We start from the raw sequence: 20,368 nt of genomic DNA, 5'->3' as shown, positions 1-20,368 counted from the left end.
ACTTCTTGAAAAATTTCTCTTGAAAAAATTCAAAAATCACAAATTTTGAGAGAACTTCCTTCCAAAATGGAAAGTTTTTTATTTTATTTCTCTCAAAATTTCATCCTTTACAAAAAAGCAAAGAATCTTCTAGAACTTTATTTTAATTTCCAAAATTCTTGAAGTTTTTTGACAATAATTTCAAGTGTTGAAAAATAATCCTTGAAAATAATCTTAATATTGAAAAATAATAAAAAATTTACTTCACGTGTCAAAATTATTTTCCAACTTGCTGGCCTGATTTCATGTGTAATTTGTGAAAATTTGTCTTCTTTTAGGTATGATGAATTTTTATCTTTTGTTAGGCATCTTCACATATTCCATTTATGCCTAGATGAACGAATTTGCGTCTGTGCTTGATTAAATTTGTTTGGACAATTTTTTAGTTTTGTCTTATGTCTTGATTGCTGATATGTCATGCTTTAGGGTTTGTGTCTTGGAAGGAATTTGTTTCAATCTGTACCTTCCATGCCTTGGCATGCTTCATGTCAATTGGTTTTGCTCTTGGATTTGGAATGTTCTTGGATAGTGATGTTCCTTTGTGTTTTATTTGGCAAAACATCTTGCTTTTCTTCCTTGGGTGGAGTTTGGAGGTGTTTGGACAGTCATCCTCATGATAGGCGAACTTCATGCCCTATTATCCTTTGCTCTTATTTGTTTTCTGCTGTTTATTGCGAACTTGGAAGAAGTTTGGATAATCTTTGGATAACTTTGCTTTATTTCCTTGCTGAGATCATGTCTAGCCAAGGACGGACTTGGATGAGGTCCAGCCAACTTTGTTTTGGCTTTGGTTTTGCTTTGTTTTACTCCTTCATCTCTTTGTGTTTAGCGAATTCTAAGTGTCATGTCTTTATGCTTTATCAACCCTAAGCGAACTTTCCTAAACGTATGCCATCCTTGCCAACATGTTTTGCTTTTATTCCTCTCCTTGTGGCGGACTTGGAGTCTTCTTAGACAAGGCAGAGTTCAAGGTTCTCTTACCATGATTTTATGCTTTCATACTTGGCTGAGAAGAGTTCACACAAGTCTAGACATCTTTCTTTATGCCTTGGCTGAGTTTGAGGGTCTCATGACATGGGTGGACTTGGAAGAAGTCCTGCCAACTTTGCCTTGATCATGCTTAGGCGGGGTTCAAGTCATGTTTGCCAATCTTCACATATGCCTAGGCGGACTTGGCACAAGTGTGGACATGTCTTCCTTACTATGCTGTTGCCTTAACCTGATCCTTTTCAACTGCAGATCGAAGTTTGAGTGTTTGATGCCAAAGCGGAATTGGACTTTGTCTTGCCATGCTCATGCCAACCTTTAGTAGGCGGACTTTAGGCTTTCTTAGACAAGGTGGAGTTGGAAGATGGTTTGCCAACTTTGAAATTTGGCTTTGCTTTAATCCTTGCGAACTTGGAAAGCTCTATTTCCTACCTCCATACGAACTTTGCTGTCTCTGTTTGAAGTCTGATAATTTGATCAAGCTCTTTAATGCTTGGAAGCTGTTACTTTGCTCAATTTTGGCGAATTCTGACATAGGCTTAGGCTTCGAACCTTGCTTGGAAGCTGTTTGGCAAATAAAGAAATCTTCAATGAAGTAAAAACTATGTTTTATAGCTCCTTGGTGGAATCTAGAAGCTTTATTCGAACTTTAGAAAGTTCCCTCAATCTTAGCGAACTGTTGAAACTTTATTAAGTCTTACCTAGAAAGCGAACTTGATCTTGTGTTTGTTTGGCATTGCTTTTTTTGTTTTAATTGCTTTCTTCTAGAGAGCGATTTTGGAAAACTCTTGCTTTCTTCTAGAATGTGAATTGGAGAAAGCTTTATTTTTGTTCTAGAAGGCGATGTCATAATGTTTTTAATTCAAAACCCAAGTGAACTTTCTTTATTAGCTTTATTGGCTAATATCTTTGATTTACATTTTGTTATCTTTTTGTGAATGCCATGTCACTAAAACCATTACCAACTTGGCAATTCTCACGCCAACTTTGCTTTATTCCAACATGGCGAGTTTGGGTGATTGCTTGACATATGCATACCAACTTGGAAGGCCCCTAGGCGGATTTGGATGAGCCTTAGGAAAGGTGGTGTTGGATAGAGTCTTGTCATGTCTTGGCGGACTTGACAAAGACTTCGCCATCTTCCTATCTTCCTTCACATTTACATGCCTTAGCTTACTTTCAACTTGATTTTTCTTGCTTGACCTCGAGTAGGAGTTTAACTAACTCTTGCCAAGAATTAATTAACCATTGGTAGGAGTTTACACATCCTTGGACATTTTTGCTTGATCATGAGGCGGACCTTGAAGACTGTTAGACATCTCTGTCTGTGAATGAGCTTAACCTCTGGTAGGAGTTTGATTCACCACTGCCATAAGTTAGTTAACCCTTGATAGGAGTTTACCAACTGTTGGACAACTTCATTGTGCCTAGGCGGATTTTGAGCATGCTTGGACAAGATTCATCTTCTCGTGGTCATGTCTATTTGGAAGACTCTATGCCAGGGCGGACTTGGATCAGTCTTAGCCATTTTTTGAATGCTCGACTTCAATAGGCGAAATTTTCATTTTGACTGCCATGTGCCATCTCCCAATGTTACCTTTATACTTGATCAGTAGTTTATCTGGAATGAAACCCTAATTAGGGTTTCCACTTTGCTTTTTGCACTTGGAGACCTAATTTTCGAAATTTGAGAACATGGGCATTGATAATATGGTTGATCTTCTGGATCAAAAACCTAATTAGGGTTTGCATTTCATTTTTTACCCATAAAGACATAATTTTTCAAATTTGAGAACATGGGTAGTAATAATTTGGCATGAAGATCAAAACCCTAATCTCGGAAAAAAGAAAAAAAAGAAAAACCCTTGCTTTTTATACTTAGAAGCAAAATTTCTCGAATCTGAAGACATGGGAAAGACTGATATGACCTAAAGAACAAAACCCTAATCTCAGAAAAAAAGCAAAAATTTCGAAGCTCTGCTTTTTATATGTAGAGACAAGATTTTCAAATTCCGACAACATGGGCAGAGTTGAAATGACCTAAGGAACAAAACCCATATGCCACTTTCAAAAAAGCAGAAAAAAGAAAAAAAAAGGCAAAAATTTCTAAAAATAGAAAGTTGTCAGAAATGACCCAAAGCAATTGCGATCCTCGTCCTTAAGACCTTCTAAGCACTTTGACAACATTCATACATGATTTTGAGCATGATTTCTCAACTTGGCTTGGGATGACCTTAGAAACTCAAACTCAAAATTCTCTCCGAAAATGGACTTATGAAATTGCAGAGCTAAAACCCTAAAAAGCAAAAAATAGGGGTCCCCATCTGCGATCAGGCGATGTGTGTAATAGGTCACAACAGGGAGGAGATTTTTGTTCTCTTTTATCATAAACTAATATAAACTACTTCAAGTCTTGCATTCACAAATCCAAGTTGGAGAATTTGTGCCATATGAAGTGGATGACATATGCATCATTTCTATCTAGTGATCAAACAAAGAAGGGAAAAATGAATAAGGTTATAGATTGCCGTAGCTGTCCTCATAGCCAAATGCTTATCATTGTGCTTGATACCAAAGATTGCAACTTCTTTCACTAGGTTTCTTTGTATTTAAGACTCGAGAGATACAAATTTGTGCACACTTATACTACTAGCGCATAATGTGAACAAGTTGCCAATTAGAACTTGTTAGACCATCTCATCTAAAATCTTAGACATCTTCATTTTCGAGGTGTAGCATCTCTCCAATGAATCTTTTGGGAATCAAACTATCCCAAGTTGGCGAGATGCTTTGGGATATGCAAGACATTGTCTACACTCCAACAATGCTTTTTTGGGGCTTACATTGGCTAAGACATAGTGCACCATGTCAAATCATACATTACTTGTTGCATTGCAAAATCAACAGACATGAGTTTTGGGATTTTTATACCATTTTTGGTTCTATCCAAGCCTTGAGAATCTAGTAACATAGATTTCTTGTTTGGACTACACATGGCAAAGTACATAAATGATATAGTTTTTTTCATAGAGGAAATATTTTCAAAGATAGTCGTCATGGTTGCTTGTAAGAAAAGTTTTAGTGCACCAAACACTGCATGCCTATTCTTCAACCATTTTCATGTTCACATTTGGATTTCATAATTGTTTTTTTAATATGAGTTAAGGTTTGTCAACAAATATTGGCTCGTGGGAAATGTTGGATGTGCAGTTAGTTTGGTTTAATGTGTTCCTCCCTCAAAACATACAGCTGTCCATTTGTTGTGTGTACAACAGTTCACATCTGCACTCATGGTATGTCAATTTGCCATACTTTTAAGATGCTAAAGAGAGAGCTCTTTGCAGTCCTATGGTCCATAGTACATTCCCAACATGTCCTGGTTTCGAGATAGCTACACTCCTTAGAATTGCTTTCTAGTACTCACCAACATGCACTCTCACATAGTTGAGGTGGACAAAGCAGAGAAATTTCTGCTGCATGTTGAATATGTGCACTAGTAAGTTCAATAGATTCTAACACACCAACATAAGTACAAAGGATGCCATCAGACATCACTCACCTCTTGACTTCACAGTGGGTGACAAGATTTGGTTGGATCTACAGCAAGCACTGTATGAGTATACACTAAAAGTGCACCATTGTCTATATGCCATATTCCTTGCAACTACAGGGAATTCTTTTTTCATTGATCTTCCACCATACTTGAGCCCCTCATCTAGTATTTAATGTGGAAAATCTGAAATCATACTTTTCACGTTTGCTTGGGGCAGCAATGACTAAACTTCCTTAAGAATTGTATCTTAAACATTCGTAAACGAAGTCAAGAGATCAGAGCATTGAATTAATGAGTGCAAACACATGCCATGGCATATATCAATCTTTCTAATTTGCAATGGTAAGGTAATATGTTAATTGGGCTGAGTGCTATAAGTTTGAGCAAGATTAGGTTTGATTTCCTTAGCTAACCACAGACTAGATGGAGACTATTGTTTTTAAAGAAAGGACATGGTCTCAGCCAAGCGTTGATGCCCACTTCCATTTGGTCACATGCCATGACATCATCAACTTTCCAACTTGTCAAAGTAGGGTAGTATAATGATTAAGCAAATGGCATAACTTTCAGCAATTTCAAATTCAGTTTCCATAGCAAGACAAATATGCGATGGGGGTCATTGGTTTTGAGGAAAGAGCATATGATTTGAGCGAAAAAGAGCACAGGATTTGAGTGAAGTTTTTATCCCTGCTTTCACCTTGGTCATGCAGGTAGATGTGCACAGGCCACCACCAAATTCCAGTGCCATCATTCCAGCACATCTGCACTCCTTCAATCAACACTTAAGCTGGCACTGCTCTGGTGTTCATGTTCATATTGAATAGAAGAGCATTATTCTGCAATCTGTCTTCATGATTATACAATTTTTTTAATTTTTAACATCATATTGTTTAGCAAGTTCATTATTATACTACTTGCTTGGTTATTTTATTGCCCTATGTGCCACTGTTTTGGGCTCCAAGGTGCTGATGACTGGATCTCTCATTAAATAGTAAATACATAAACAAAGTAGAAAACACCAGAATTGGTTCATTGCTGCTCGATGGATGCTGCACCAAGACTGACACAAAATATTAAACAAGAGTCTGCTGATTGTCTTCCTCCAGTCCATACCAAAGAGAGAGCTGCAATTATCACTACTGCCATTTCAGAAATGAACGTTCCTTAAAGCCTTCTTATTTTTTCAGAGTTTCATCATTTATTTGATTTCTGCTGTTTTGCAGATATTTCCTACTAATATTTTTTCACAGTTTCATCATTTATTTGATTTCTGCTCTCTTGCAGATATTTCCTCCTAATGTTTTTTGAGGAAACTAGATAGCTTTTTTTTAAGCTGACTGTTTTACAGTTAGTCTTTAAGTCCAATTTTTTTTGGTTATCAAAAAGCGGAGAGATGTTTAAGGTTTGACAATTGAGTTGATGCTGGGTTATGTTAAGTTTACCTTATCATGGTCTAAAGACTCTAAGCATAAGGTTTCTATTTAGGGGAGGCTGGAGTTGGTCAGCCTGAGAATAATCGACATTGGCAAGGGTTAGTGTTGGAACGGAAACCTAATTTAGATTTTTTGTTGGGTAAAGATAACATTGCCTGGAAAGAGAGTTAACTACTCTTTTTAAATTAGATTTGAATAAGTAAAGAAGATCCATTCCCACTCATCTACCAAAAAGTTAGAAAGATGACATCCTCTGTCAGTCAATAATGCTTTTACTGACTTTAATCTTTTACCTCTAATATTTTTTGTCTTTCAGATAGTCTTCTTGTATCCTTAATTTATCTCCAAGAAATTTGTAAAAGTTTGAGGGTTTTAGACAATTACACAGACAAACATATGTGCATTTTCATATATGACTATTTGGTTGTGATTTTAGATCATGATTGCAAACTTGGTTGATACTAGGAGATGCCATAATACATTACATGAGATGTTTTTGTGAGTTTGATCTTTCTGTAGCATGACTACATGGGTCATTAAACTCTGTTGTTGTATTGGGGGAGATTCTTTGTCATTATTGTGATTATTGTTGTTGTAACTGATAATAGGAGAGATTTTCATGTTGCAGTTCCATCAGTTGTCATATATTGCAATTACTATGATAAAATAGTTTCATATAACATGCTCTTGCAAAATCTTAATTTTTGCCAAAGGTTGAAGGCATCCATGGAATGGTTGATGAAATATCTCATTATTTTTCCCATAGTTTAAAACTCGTGGGACTCGCCACGGACTCGCCAATACTCGCGAGTCCATTGGCGGGCTGAGTTGACTCGCTAAGGACTCGCGAGTTTTTTGAGTGGACTCGCGCGAGTCTTTCACTTGGACTCGCGCCATTCACTGAACACGCCCAACCACAATTTTAAGTGTTTTTTTTACTCTTTTCACTCATTTGGCATTGTCGCTTGCTGAAAACAGGTTTGTAGGGTTTGAAGGAGGAGAGGAAACAAGATTAAAACAGCCTCATTCTCTTCATCAGAATATATACATGAAATATAACATTTAAGTATAAGTCCTGACTTATACTTTAAGTTGTATTTCATGTATATATTGGCAGGATGTTGGAGAGTGGTTTCAGATCTCTAGGAGTTATAATGCAAATTCTAGGTTTTAGAAGATCTTTTAAATTTTCAAACAATCAAATTTCAGTAATCAGTAGGCTCCTATTAGCATTCTCTCGCTCTCTCTCTATCTCACTCACTTTATCTGCCCCGAATTTAAGACCTATGTATCTCCCTATCACTCTTCCTCTATCCCCTCTCTCTACCACTCTCTATCTTACTCTCTCCTCTCTCCCCCAAGATCTAGACCTATCTCTCTACCCCTCTCTCTCTCACCCTCAGACCCCAGTAAGTGGTGCTACCCTCAACCTAATTTTGGCGAGCTGGAGAACCCACATCGGACTCCTAGAACTAGACCCTCCCTCTAGTTCTATCTCTCCCTTGGTTTTCACTAGAGCTCGAAAGAGGAAGATGTAGTCTTCTCTTTAGTTTGTTCATTGTTGTTTTTCACATTTGGACATATCATTATATGTAATTTTGTAAACATTTATGAACTTATGCTGCTATTATACATTTTAAAGTTTGAAACTAGGAGTATGAATGATGGAATTTCAAATATTGAGTGTTTGTAGATCATATGACGTGTAATTTTTCAATTATGGCTCTTATGTTCTCTAAATGCATTAATTTCTTTATGTTTTTTTGTAAAACTACGGTTTCTTTTTTTTGCTTAGTTCTTGCCGAGTTTTTGCGAGTCTTTCACGAGTCCGAGTCTGAGTCCAATTTTTTGGTTTGCCATGTCCGTGGCGAGTCCAAGTTTTAAAACTTTTATTTTTCCTCTATGCAGGCATGGATGTTTTATCATTGCTGACATTTCAAAAGCCAGTCTGAAAAATTCCTATGGCTATCAAGTTACATGACTGAATTCAATCTTGCAAAAAGTACCTTGGGCATGATTGACTCATCTAGCTCAACTGAACCTCAAATATCTCCTCCAGCTTGATTGTTATTTTATTACTTTTAACTATTTTGTTTATGCACAACTTGGAAATATGGTAATTTTGATACATCAGAGAATAAAATTCTACTATAGTTTATGTTCGTCACTCTATATGAGGCCTGAACTTCAGGTAGTCATTCTTGATATTCTTTTTTCAATAACAAATGAAGATAAATATATTTATATTTCTTGTTCTTTTTTTCGGACGTTACTACCAAGAGCCTATGTAATGCATTTTCCTTTCTGTGCAGGAGGGTTCAAAGCAACCATCAGTGGTGACAGTATTTTTTGGAGCTAATGATGCAGCTCTACTAGGGAGGAGCAGTGAGCGGCAGCATGTGCCTCTTACAGAGTACAAGTCAAATCTTCACCAGATCATAACCCATTTGAAGGTTTAGTAAAGGAGATTTGAGTGGAATGTCTGAGAATCAAATTTTAAAGGATTATTGGTAGCCTGTATTTGCCTTTCAAATTTCAATACTACATGATAACTTTTGTTCTTAAAGAATGTACGCGCATGATAATTTGCTAGCAGAAAGAATTCAGTAATGTACATGAATGTTACGGCATCACAGAATTCAACAGAACCAATTTTGCATTGGAACATATTCATGGCAATCCTCTTGATGTAAAAATTGGGAAGCTGATTCCTCTTTTAATTAAACTTTAGAATGTTAGGACAGCTTACAAAAATTACTCCATAGCTCTGCAATTTGTAGAACTATTGGAGGTACATGTTTTCAGCTCAACTATATCTGGCTTTGCTGCTGCAAGCCTTAAGAAGGATCTCTAGACCATGGGTCTCAAACTTGATCTGAATTCAATTTTGTTTTTGAAACTGTTTAAAACATATGGAAATTAATAATTGCCGCATTCTAGATATTTGTTAACGGAAATAATAAAATTGAAAATGACCAACAAAAGTGAAAATCTTAGCTTTTCACTTTTCTGTCGTTTGTGGAAACTGCAAACAGAACATAAGTTTACAGAAATGTATTCACCAAATATATAACGACTGAAACAATTATTCATAATCACTTAATGAAATATGAAATTAATGTATAATAAAACGTAATAATAACTCAAAGTCAAGGAGTCAAATCTTTTTTCTCTTTAAATATATAATTGATTCTACATTCATCATAATTAGACTATTTCCCTATAAAAATTGATATTGTCAGAGTTCCACTGTCAATAATCTTGGGTTCCTTAATTGACAAGAAATCCTTAGGTTTTTTGCCCTAGCACTAGTATTTAGCAAATGGAAAATGACAGGGTATTATGTTGCTGTTTAAACACAATCAAAACTGCTGGTTTCACACAAACGATGGTTTCATAAACATAATGGTGGCTTCCACTTTGTCAAGGCGGTTTTGGCTGATGGAAAGTGGCAGTTTCTCCATGACATAGGGAACAATTGTGGGAAATAAATAGTTATGTCTTTTGGCAATTCAGTTCATTTGAGGAGGCTTCCAGTGCACATGAAAGGCTTCCAACATTCTTCTTAAGGGTGTGGAAGTGATATTGATAAGATTTGGAGGTTGTAACACTAGATTGTACACAATTTCACAAGAACTCAATTATTGTTCAGAGGAAGCTTGATAGAGAGCAAGGAGCAACTGCATTCTTCTAGTTCACTCGTTGAAAATATTATTAGGTAGACAAGCTATTGGCTACCACCAGCTGTTTTTTCTTCATTTTGGAGGTTTTTCAAGTTAAAATCTAAGTGTCATCAATGTGTATGCATTTTGGATATCGTTTATTGTTTTTTGTGCAGTCAAACTTGTTTCTAGGACAGTCTTAGACCATTTGAGGTAGATCAAGCACTGAAATTTCAGTATTTCTTCGTTTTGGTTAATTGTGGGATGATATTACAGATCAAGGATAAGTTGCTTTCATTTTAATTGGCATTTGATTAGCACTCTAGCTTGTTCCCACGGATTGAGTTGTGTTCAAGTTTCTAACTCAACTTTTAGCACAAGCAGGGAGTTTGTTGCACTCACTATGGGTGACTAGGTTATGCATATCTAGCAAGGACTAACATGAATAAAGTGTATGGGGTAATGAGTAAAATTCAGCCTTCACATTTCTTGCAAAATCACCATATCTCTTGTTGTTTGAAAGCAAGAAAGGGTAGTGTGATGCTTGTTGTGTGAGGGTTTGAGTTTTCTAGCAATGAATAAATTTAGCAACATGGACAACTTGATTTTTTTCTTTTTCATAATTGTAGACATGTATGTTTTGGCAATGTGTTATTGCAAAAGTGCAGTTTTGGTTCACTTGTATAGGTAGGAAGGGGTGAAATATTAAAAAATGGGTAAACTGGTAACACAGTAAACACTATGGTGTCTTTCTGGGTGTATGCTTCCATTGGTTAAGTATGGGCAGCACTATGAAGTATATTTGGGTGTTGTAGGCATCTAAACTTTCATTGATTGAATGAGGACAGGAGGCTTCTAGCAAGATTGACAATTTTTTTGGGTAGCATGGACAACACTACGAATATGATTTTTGGGTGTTACAAGGATCCATATTTCTATTTTATGGCAATGCAAACATGTTAGCATGTACTTTGTTTCACTTCTTGTTTAATTTGGTGAGAAGAGGAAACTTTTTCCACTTATATAGGCGAGTAAGGGAGGCATTTTGTTTTCAATAGATGAGCATAGGGACAACTAAGAGTATATCAATGATGGATTGCATTATTGTATTGTGCACAAAACTCTTGTCACAGCTGTAGCATGTGCATAGTTGTAGCAAAAGAACTCATCTTTCTATAGTTGTAAACATTGTAAATGTATGGCCTTCATTGTACTTTGATGCAATAAGGACCCTTTGTATCATCTTTCATGGGATTGTAAATTGACCTTAAAATGCAAGAAGGATTATTCATGGCAGAAGGCTATGCTGTAGCGTGGTCCATAGCAATCACTATAGCACAAATATATGTAGCATAGGGGTTGAAAAATTGGTCACCATAATTTAATCATGAGAAGGACACAAATTTAGATTTCAATACAAGATAGAGCATCACCACCTTCTACCTTAACATTCCTTATCTTAAGCATCACTTTGTAGATGTGAAGGGGTTTGTTCCAATCAAGAACAACTGATCCATATGCATAGAGCACTAATACCTTCTACCTAAGGCACTTCAGTGTATAGCATCACTTAGTTTACCCAAGAAGCATGTGAGAGGGTTTTGTTTGAATCAGTTGGACACAAATGTTTGATAGATGGAGGTATAAATTCTTATAATTTTGTAAGTTTCGTGGGACCAAAAACTTTTCAAGAAGGGTGGTGTGATCTATTATTTAATCTAGGGGGAAGTTCCATCATTAGTTGAAGACACAAACAAGTTTTAGGACCAAAAGATATACTTTGATGGTACAAAAAGTTGAATATGTAAATTCTTACATATTCACGTTCATCTCAAAAAGTTATGTAGTTTCAAAACAAACGATTTCTTGTTTAGAGTCCCTATGCAAAATTATGTCTTTTGGAAGGTGGAGTACAAATTGAACATCGAAGAAGCAGTTTTGTTTCTAACAATGGTCATTATGCAATTATCAAGGTGAATAGAAAATCACCACATGTTGAAAACGGTCATTTCATCTTGACAAAAAATAAAGAAAATTTGAAACAAAAACGCAGCCTCATCTCTTCAAATTCCTTGCAATAAGGGTTCCAATGTGTGTATGGAGACTTCCAACAATCTATAAGATTTTTCATACAATTATCCATAGCTAAGGTACTTTGGTCCAGTGCCTTAAGGTTTTGTGCAATAGTGTTATCATGTCAAGTTTTTTGAGAATCTTATATTTAAGAGGTTAATTGTTGTAAGGAAAAGGAGTGGGGTGGTGCCAAGCCCTAGTTTGGAAATTGCCATTATACACGTTTTGGTGGGGATGGCCTATGTAATTTGCCTACCCCTTTATATACACCATATACTTGAATGCTGTATGGTTGAGTTAGTTGTTGTGCTTGTTTTGAAGGCCATGACAATATGGCCATAAAATTGCATTTTGGTGATAAAATGATAATTAAAGGAGTAGAAGGATAGTATAGTACATTGATCAATTCTATTTTTGTTAATATAGCACTTGAAGGTCTTTTGAATGAAAGATATAGTAGTATCAAGTATCAACTATTAAATTAGGAAGTTAATTTGAATCACTCAAAGATGGATCTAGTAAACTTTGAGTTACTAGAGTTTGATCATTAATGCTCTCTTTGGCGGCGCATAGGTGTCTACCTCAGGTTTATTAATTAGAAAAAAATTATATATTAGAACGATTTACATACTAAATACACACACACACACACTAGTATTGTTTTTTCAAAGGGGTAAACGCTTTTGACTTGGAGCAATGAACCAGTAAGGTAACGGGGGACTTCATCCCTACACCAATGGTGTTTGAACCTTGGTGGCAAGAACAACACCACATTTAAACCATTACATTATGTCAATACCAGCAGCACACACACTACTATACACACACACATACGTATGTGTATATATATAATTTTGTATAATAGTGTGGGGTTATCCATATCTATATATATAACAACTCATTATATAATTATATTAAGTATAAATCATAAAGCAATAGCAACATATAATTTTATTAATATTATTTTTCTATTTCTAGTATGCTCTCTTGTAGCCTTGGATTTGGGTTAAAGTTCAATTCATTGTGGGTTTGATTAGGGCAATTTTAGAATGGATTCATCTGGGTATGTCCATGGACTTGGGTAAATTTGGGCAGCAAATATAGAACCAAGAATGTATCCATAGAGAATTCATGGGTTTTTCCATTGTATGACTACCAGTTTTATCATAGTGGCTTGGTATTGTCTAGTTACTATATTAGACTATTTTCCTGACATTGTCGATCCAAATATTTATAAAAGAGTGATTTATATATTTAGTGACATTAGATATATAAAGTACTCTTTTCTAAATGTGATGTTAATCGTTATAACAAAGTATGGCATAGTTTGGTGGTGTGCCATCTTGGGGTGGTGGAGTTCATGGGTTCAAAGCCTATTGATTTGGACAGTGAATATGTAAATGTGATGTTGATCTATATAATTGAGCATGACATAATTTGATAGCATGTCATCTTGGGATGGTGAGGTCTCAGGTTCAAATCTTGCTGCTTTGAAATGAATGGTGAACATGATCATGTAGATCTAATATGTTTTGTAATTGAACACTATTCTTATCCATTTTGAAGGTTTCTATGGGAGATATATTATTTGCATATTTCCATGGAATCAACAGTACTAATTAATTTTTTTTTGGAAAACTAACTTAAGTAACTTAAGTAACACTGTGTGTGTGTGTGTGTGTAAAAGGAACTTAATGACTAAATATCTTTTTATAGTTTATAGAGTTTGACAATAGAAAATTAGATGTTTACACAATTTAGTGAGATTTTTCTTCAATTTTTCTATTTTTACTATCAATATGTCTTGAAACTTAATTTTAAACAAGGGTTCACATAGAGCTTTTGGTAACTAATTAAATGGCCTTTGGAAGCCACTTTATTATGCAGAAAATGATATTGTATGTATAATTATATATGATTATATGTAGGCTTTATCCACTTCAGAAAGGGTTCATTTTGTATCCTTGACCTCATTAATAGTTTCATTTCACCCAAAAATTGGCAAATGTTTCCTACCCAAGAAACTTTTGGTATGATTTCTTAGATCTTGAAGAATATCCCTTACTGAAATAATAGTATGTTTTGAAAAACGCAAACTATATTGAATATGTTCCCAATGATACATTTTGGATACATAAATAACCTCAACATAGTAGATTGACTACCATTATTGGTATTCCATGAACATTTTTCATGCAAATAAGATCTTCTAATCGATAACAAGGACAATGAAACATCTTATCTCTTTCCTGTTTATCTATGATAATATGTTTGCCTTTTTCCATGAGACTTTTGTTGTTTTGTATGCTTTTACTATTTGGCAATCTTGCACTTTTATTGAATTGTTTTTCCGAATTCAAACAATTCCAAATTTGAAATTCTTCATGACGTCTTGGAAGAAAAATTTCTTCGAAAATGAGGACTTGAAATTTTTTCATTTACATCCTCAATAGCTTTTTTAAGCATCATTCAGATTTACATCAACCTCTATCATCTTTAATTTTAAGAAAAGATTCACAGTTTTATGCATGAAGGATGAGTTATTAAAGTACCCTAGTAGAAGTGGCACAAAATATTGTGTTTTATTTCCAATTTTTCAGAAATATAGAAAAGCTGTTCTCATTAGTATAAAAAAACTTTTCAGATACAACATAATCTCCAATAATTTGAAGTCAAGTTCTTTGTTTTCCAATTATGGTGTAATTAGTTGGAAGACAATGGCTTTGTTACCTAGTTTATTTTTGTCTGAGAAACAGGACACATTTCTACCTTTGGAAAGGTTGCTAATGGAGAAATACCTCCTAGAGAAAGCAGACATAAAGATAAAGACAAAGATGAAAAAGGGCCTTTCATATATAATCTTATATAAACCTGGATATTATTTGTTCCTGTACATAGACTAAATAATACAATATAAACAAAAGTTCCTAAATTCATACAAATATAGAACAACCTACAAGTTATCATACTTGCATATTCATTATTTGAGTCTCTATCAATTATTCCAATAAGGCTAATATAATTTGATCAATGGATGAATATGCAAGCATACCTTCTATTCTTTTTTGAGTAGTAGTGATTACATTTCTTAATATCATGCTAAGAATAACTAATATTTCCAAAAGAAAATGCCATTTATTTGATGAAAAATAGAAAATAATATAAAAAGTTCTAGTGGCTAAAGCTGAAGTAACTACCTTTGAAATAATAGAAATAAAAGCAACGACTAGAGTAGTGTAATGTCCCCTTTTGTAAAATACCCTATTTTGCCCTAGATTACAATTCTCAGCCAATAAGGGGGGGTTAGAGAGGGAATACCTTTATCTCTTTAATAGAAAAACCCAGAGTATCGCCTTGTCTTAATGATAATTGCAGACTCGATATTTCCTTTTATGCTCTCTTCTTCAAGGACTGTTCGATGTCCATTACCAATTCATAGATATAGATATAGAGCCTTTTACACAATCACTATGAATATCTAAACTTATCGAAACATAAACATGTTCATTCTGTATTTGTGTTTATTATATTATGGATATGTAAATTTTGCATATTGTTCTATTATGTATTGATATTCATCGTAAAAATTGTTGGTTGAAAATTTTGTACACTTGGGGGAAATATACAAAATTGTGGTTTCAACCACAGTGTATGAGTAAAACTCTCCTAATTAAGGGAAGGCCCCCTATCTATCTACAACTTAAAAATAAAATGGGATGGGACAGCAGTCTTTCTTCTTCTTACAAGAAAGCCAATATCCTTTTCTCTTCACAGAAAAGTGATAGCAATTTAACATAAAACAACAGTAACAACTTTTTGAAACGAAATGAGAGAAAGGAAATGAAGTTTCCTGAACGCTCAAAGACTTCCGTCACTTCCTTCGGGACGGGACAGCAATATCAAGCTCAAAGTCTTGATTCTGTGAAGTCCTATCTACCATTTTCTATACTAATGCTATCAAGAACAAATTATAACAGCACAAAGTTTGAAATAACTTATTTCTTTCTACACAAGACAACAAGAACAAGAGTGAGCTCAAAGACTCACATCTATTTCTCACAAAATCTACTTCTTAACTCTCTTAAGAACAAGTGCAAGCACAAAGTCTTACAACTTTTCTCAATAGAACTTCTACTTCAACTAAATTAATCTCCAATACTTGCAGCTCAAAGACTGCAAATCAGATTCGATTAAGCTCTCAAAGAAACACTTGCAAGAAAGGTAATATGGAACACAAACTCAGGAATGTAGCACAAAGACTCAAAGCTTGAGCAATTTTCTTCTATTCCTTTCAATTCTTCAATTTATACATAAAAGCTCAAAGACTTTTTTGCTACAAATTTGGCAGAGTTTTTGCTTGCTTTCTAAAAGATAAAGATTACAATAGACCCCTCAAGTATTTATAGAAGAGGAGTCTTGAGAAAAAGGTGGGAGGATCCTAACTAACTTGAAAGATTCTCTCAACCACCAAGACTTATTCAATAACTAACTATGACTTATTCCAACTACAGTCCTAAATTAATTGAACACAATTTGTTGTTGCTTTACATGTAATTACAAAAGTGCAAGTAAAGGCTTGACTTGCAATTTACAAAATGTTTTTACATGTAACTTGTCAAAAGAAAAACTACAACTAAAAGATTACAATTCTAAAAAATACAACTAAGTGTTGAAAAACACTTAAGTTGCAATGTGAGAAAATATGAATCCTTCGAACTTTTGGATAATCATTTGCAGCTCATCAGGATCCGGTTCATTGGTATTTTTGGCCACGATCATGGTTTGCACGATAACATCGCTGCAATGAAGGATTGTGGCATTATTTCTCTCAAAGGAAGACTGAATTTCCCGCAAGTAAGCTTGATAAGTCACTAAGGCTTGAATGGATGCTGCTGAAAATGGTTCACTTTTCCACTCTTGACGGATCTTCAACTGCAGATCAGAAAGAACCTTTTCTTCTACCAATAATTCCCCATCATGACCCATGATGGTGCAAGAAGCTTTCTGACAATGAGAGATCATATTCTTAAAAACTTCCATTCGCAGCCTCATAGCATCATCAATGTCTTCAATAAGTAACTTAAGAACAAGGGCTTTGTTCTCCAAGAGCTCCTGATATTCCAAGTACACAACTCTTGAAGGAATTACCCGATGTTCTAGAAGAACACTTAACTTTTGCTAAGCAATTTTAAGCCAAGTAGTCAAGCTGTCTTCTACCTTTTCCATGTTCCGTTTGAAAGTATCAGAAACTTGGTTCAATTGTTCTTCAATGGTCTTTAACTTGACCATCATTTGGAATACCTCCTTCAAGATTTGTGCACATAGATTATGAAGTTGATGAACCCAAGATTCCAATGCTTGTACCTTTTGAGCAGCTCTCTCAGCCTTGGTAGAACTTGAATGATTACTCACTTCACCAACAGGTTTTGTGATTTTGCGAACTGCTGCAACAAGTTGCCTATTATCCTCTTCTAGCTTGTCTTTTTTGGGTAGAAGCTCATCATACCGCTGTACTAGTGAAGTTGCAGAATACTGGGCATCATGCTTTACTACCTCATGCGTTTGCTTACCCAATTCTACCCTTATGACTTTGTAATCAAAAGCTGACATCTCTTCATGTGGCTTATCTGCTAGAGGTTCAACAATTTCAGCCACCTTCATCTTGTTGTTGTCAATAGTTACTCTTGAGATTGTCTTGACTTTTTTAGCAACCTTGGGCCTAGACTGCTCGAGTTGCTGATAATCAAAGACATCGGGAGAGATTTCCCGCTTCTTCCTCTTTGGGGTAAAAGAACTAAGCCATGGAGGTAAAGCCATCAACTCTCCTTCAGTAGCAGTTGCAAGCAAAGGAGAAGCAGTTTCTGTTTGAGCAACCGTGGTCATCCTGTTGGAAGTATCTGTCTGGATGGCAACCATGGCTTGCTCGGTAACCAGAGGACATGAAGTTTGTTTCATGAACTCCTCAAATCTAGAAGTGGAGGTATCAATCTCTGATAGATGAATGCATGCAGGAGTATCCTTGAAGATTTGCAGCAAACTCTCTTGTTGATGATCAATAGGAGGCTCAACTGATGAAATAGGGACGATATTCTGAGGAGACTCCTCCACTACTATGTTAGGAGGAGATAGAGGCATCTCCATGGAAACTGAGGAGGGAATCTCGTGAGGTGAGTCCGAAGCTAGTGACTTAGGAGCATTATGAGATCTGTCCTTCTTCTGGATCATCAGGATCGATCGCATGAACGTGAAGCCGAGACTTTTCTTTCCCACGAGTTGTCTCGTCCTCAGAAGGAAGTACTATTGCCTGACTAACCTGCAATTTGATCCTAGTGCCTGAAGATGATGCACCTTCCTTGTTGTCAATCTGAATCTCAGACTTACGTCCAAGAGGCCCCGTAGAGTCATCTTCTTTTCCAACCTTGATCTTGATAAGTCTAACACCGTTACCTTTGAACTAAGTGTTGGTGTTAGCTAAGATAGTCTGAAATCTTTCAAAAATTTAAGTGCATTCTTTATGTGACCATTGGATTAAAGGAAGTGGGGCTTCCTCAACCCTTCGTGAGACAACTTCTGGATCGAGCATATTCTCATCATCAATCATTCCTTGTGGAATGTCCACCAGGTTTAGATCAATAACCCGTTCAACAGTAAGCCTGCAATATTCCATCTTGAGAACCTCCATTTCTGTAGGGAGATCTATCCAGATATCCTCAATACGATGCACATGTACGAAGGAGTTTTTGATCTTCTCCTTCATAGCCCGGTAGTCAAAATCTGCCTTGGATTTAAACCTTTTGAGTTTAATCTCCTGCATCTTAGTCTCCATAGCTTTCGCTTTAACGGATGTGACAAGAGAATACCGGCCAATCTTCAATGGGTTTGTTGTAGAAATTCCCATTCCAACCTTATGTGTGACAGATTGATGAGCGTGCACATCCATGATCTGTCTTCCCAACTCCATAAAAATGATCTTATCGGTCGGGTATCTAGGAAGCATGTATGGCTGCCCACTATAGCATTCGACTCTCATATAAGTAAAGGTCGGGAATTGAAGAAACAAGCACCCATACCCATTCACTCTTTCCCATGCTTCATCTGACACCCTTCTGTTCTTTAGAGTCTTGTTTAACTGGCACATGAAGTAACCAAAGAATGCATCTTGAACTCTTTTGAAATGTAATCTGCTAGGTCTCAAAGGCAGCTGATCATAATATTCCCACACAGGTATAAGCGAGCGATCACCCTTGGTAGAAAGACCAAGGAAATGTCCGAGTGATGCTGCCAAATACACTAAGTATGAATTCATGTAGAAAGTCATGGTAGTAGGGACTGCTGCAAGTTGTTCGCACAAAGCATCACTGATAATCTCTTCCCATGATATATGATGGGACTGCTTTATGAACATGGTAAACTGATACATCCAGGGCTCAAAAACATTAGAATGTTCAAGACCCATCATCTTGCTAAGGAGAGTAATGATGTTTGCAATTTCCCACTTAAAGTCACAATGGTACAACTTAGCCCATCTTGTGAAGGCGGCTCGTGGCTCATGAATCCATCTGTTAATATGACGTTTGCTGTCCTTTTCCCTCTTGACATAGTACTCAGCTGCACTATCCTTTGAAATTTCCATATAGACAGGTGCTAGTGGTATTCTGAAGACTTTCTCAATAGTATCCGCATCAAGGCGGATTATTGCCTCACCGTCATCATTTTTAATGGTTCTTGTCTCCTTGTCAAAGTGATGGGCACAAGCGAGAACAAATTCAAGTTATAGGGCAGCCACTAGAAAAGAAGGTGCATGATGAATGTGGCTGTCCAACAACCGTTGCATATTACTATCCTGTGGATCCTCCACCCTCTTAATGAATTTTGACATGTCCACATGCCCTATCTCCGTGTCCTTAATGTGATCCAAAGGAGAAAAAACTTGCGAAGGTGAAACTTCATTCTGGTACTTGTCATATTTATACTTCATCTTCTTCGGAATGGGAGAGGATGGTAAATCTGACATTGAAGGACAACCTGGTGTACTGCGATGAAGATTTAAAAGTGTCAAGGCAACATCATTATCAGCTGCAACTAACATTTTTCCTTCTTCAAATGGGAAGAACTCCAACCCTTGTACTTCACAACTTTGTGAGAGAAAGATGGGAAATAAATGGGAATGCTGGAAATTTGACTTTGACCAATTTCGGATTTAAATTTGACAAGTATACAAGTGGGGAAGAATGAACATGCAATCGGGTTTTTAAAACCTGAATGCAAGTATACTTGTAAAACGGAAAATGGAGAAATGAGTGAAAAATGAGATTTAGACTTGTAGGAAATGGTGTGAACGGAAAGAACGGATATAGGCAATAGGGATGGATAAAAATGGAAGATTTTGTGAATGTCATTTTCAAGAGAATGGGAAGAACTTTCAACCTGCAATCTGGTTCTAAAAACCCGATTTTGTAAGACTGGGTGTTTTTCATCTTTGCAACTTAGAATTTCAACAAAAGATGGTTAAATTCTTATAACCATAAGGGAAGATCAATAATTTTCATCCAACTTGTAATCGAGATTTAAAATCCTGAATACAAGCAAAGAGGGAAAATGGGGAAGAACAATGCAATTCG

The 20,368-nt window shown here is 35.9% G+C and overlaps 1 protein-coding gene across 2 annotated transcripts in view; it reads left to right on the top strand.

Annotated features, from left to right (window-relative positions):
• LOC131045335 (GDSL esterase/lipase At5g62930) overlaps positions 1–20,368 on the top strand; it is an 81,767-nt gene that overhangs the window by 44,575 nt on the left and 16,824 nt on the right. For both annotated transcript variants that reach the window (XM_057978911.2, XM_057978913.2), the window contains one exon: positions 8,325–8,465. In XM_057978911.2, coding sequence (XP_057834894.2) covers positions 8,325–8,465 — 141 coding nt within the window. The remainder of the gene's footprint in view (positions 1–8,324; positions 8,466–20,368) is intronic.

Source organism: Cryptomeria japonica, chromosome 8 (assembly GCF_030272615.1).
Source record: "Cryptomeria japonica chromosome 8, Sugi_1.0, whole genome shotgun sequence".
NCBI lineage: Eukaryota > Viridiplantae > Streptophyta > Pinopsida > Cupressales > Cupressaceae > Cryptomeria > Cryptomeria japonica.
Note: the sequence above shows the minus strand (reverse complement) of the source record. Positions and strands in the feature narration are given on the sequence as shown.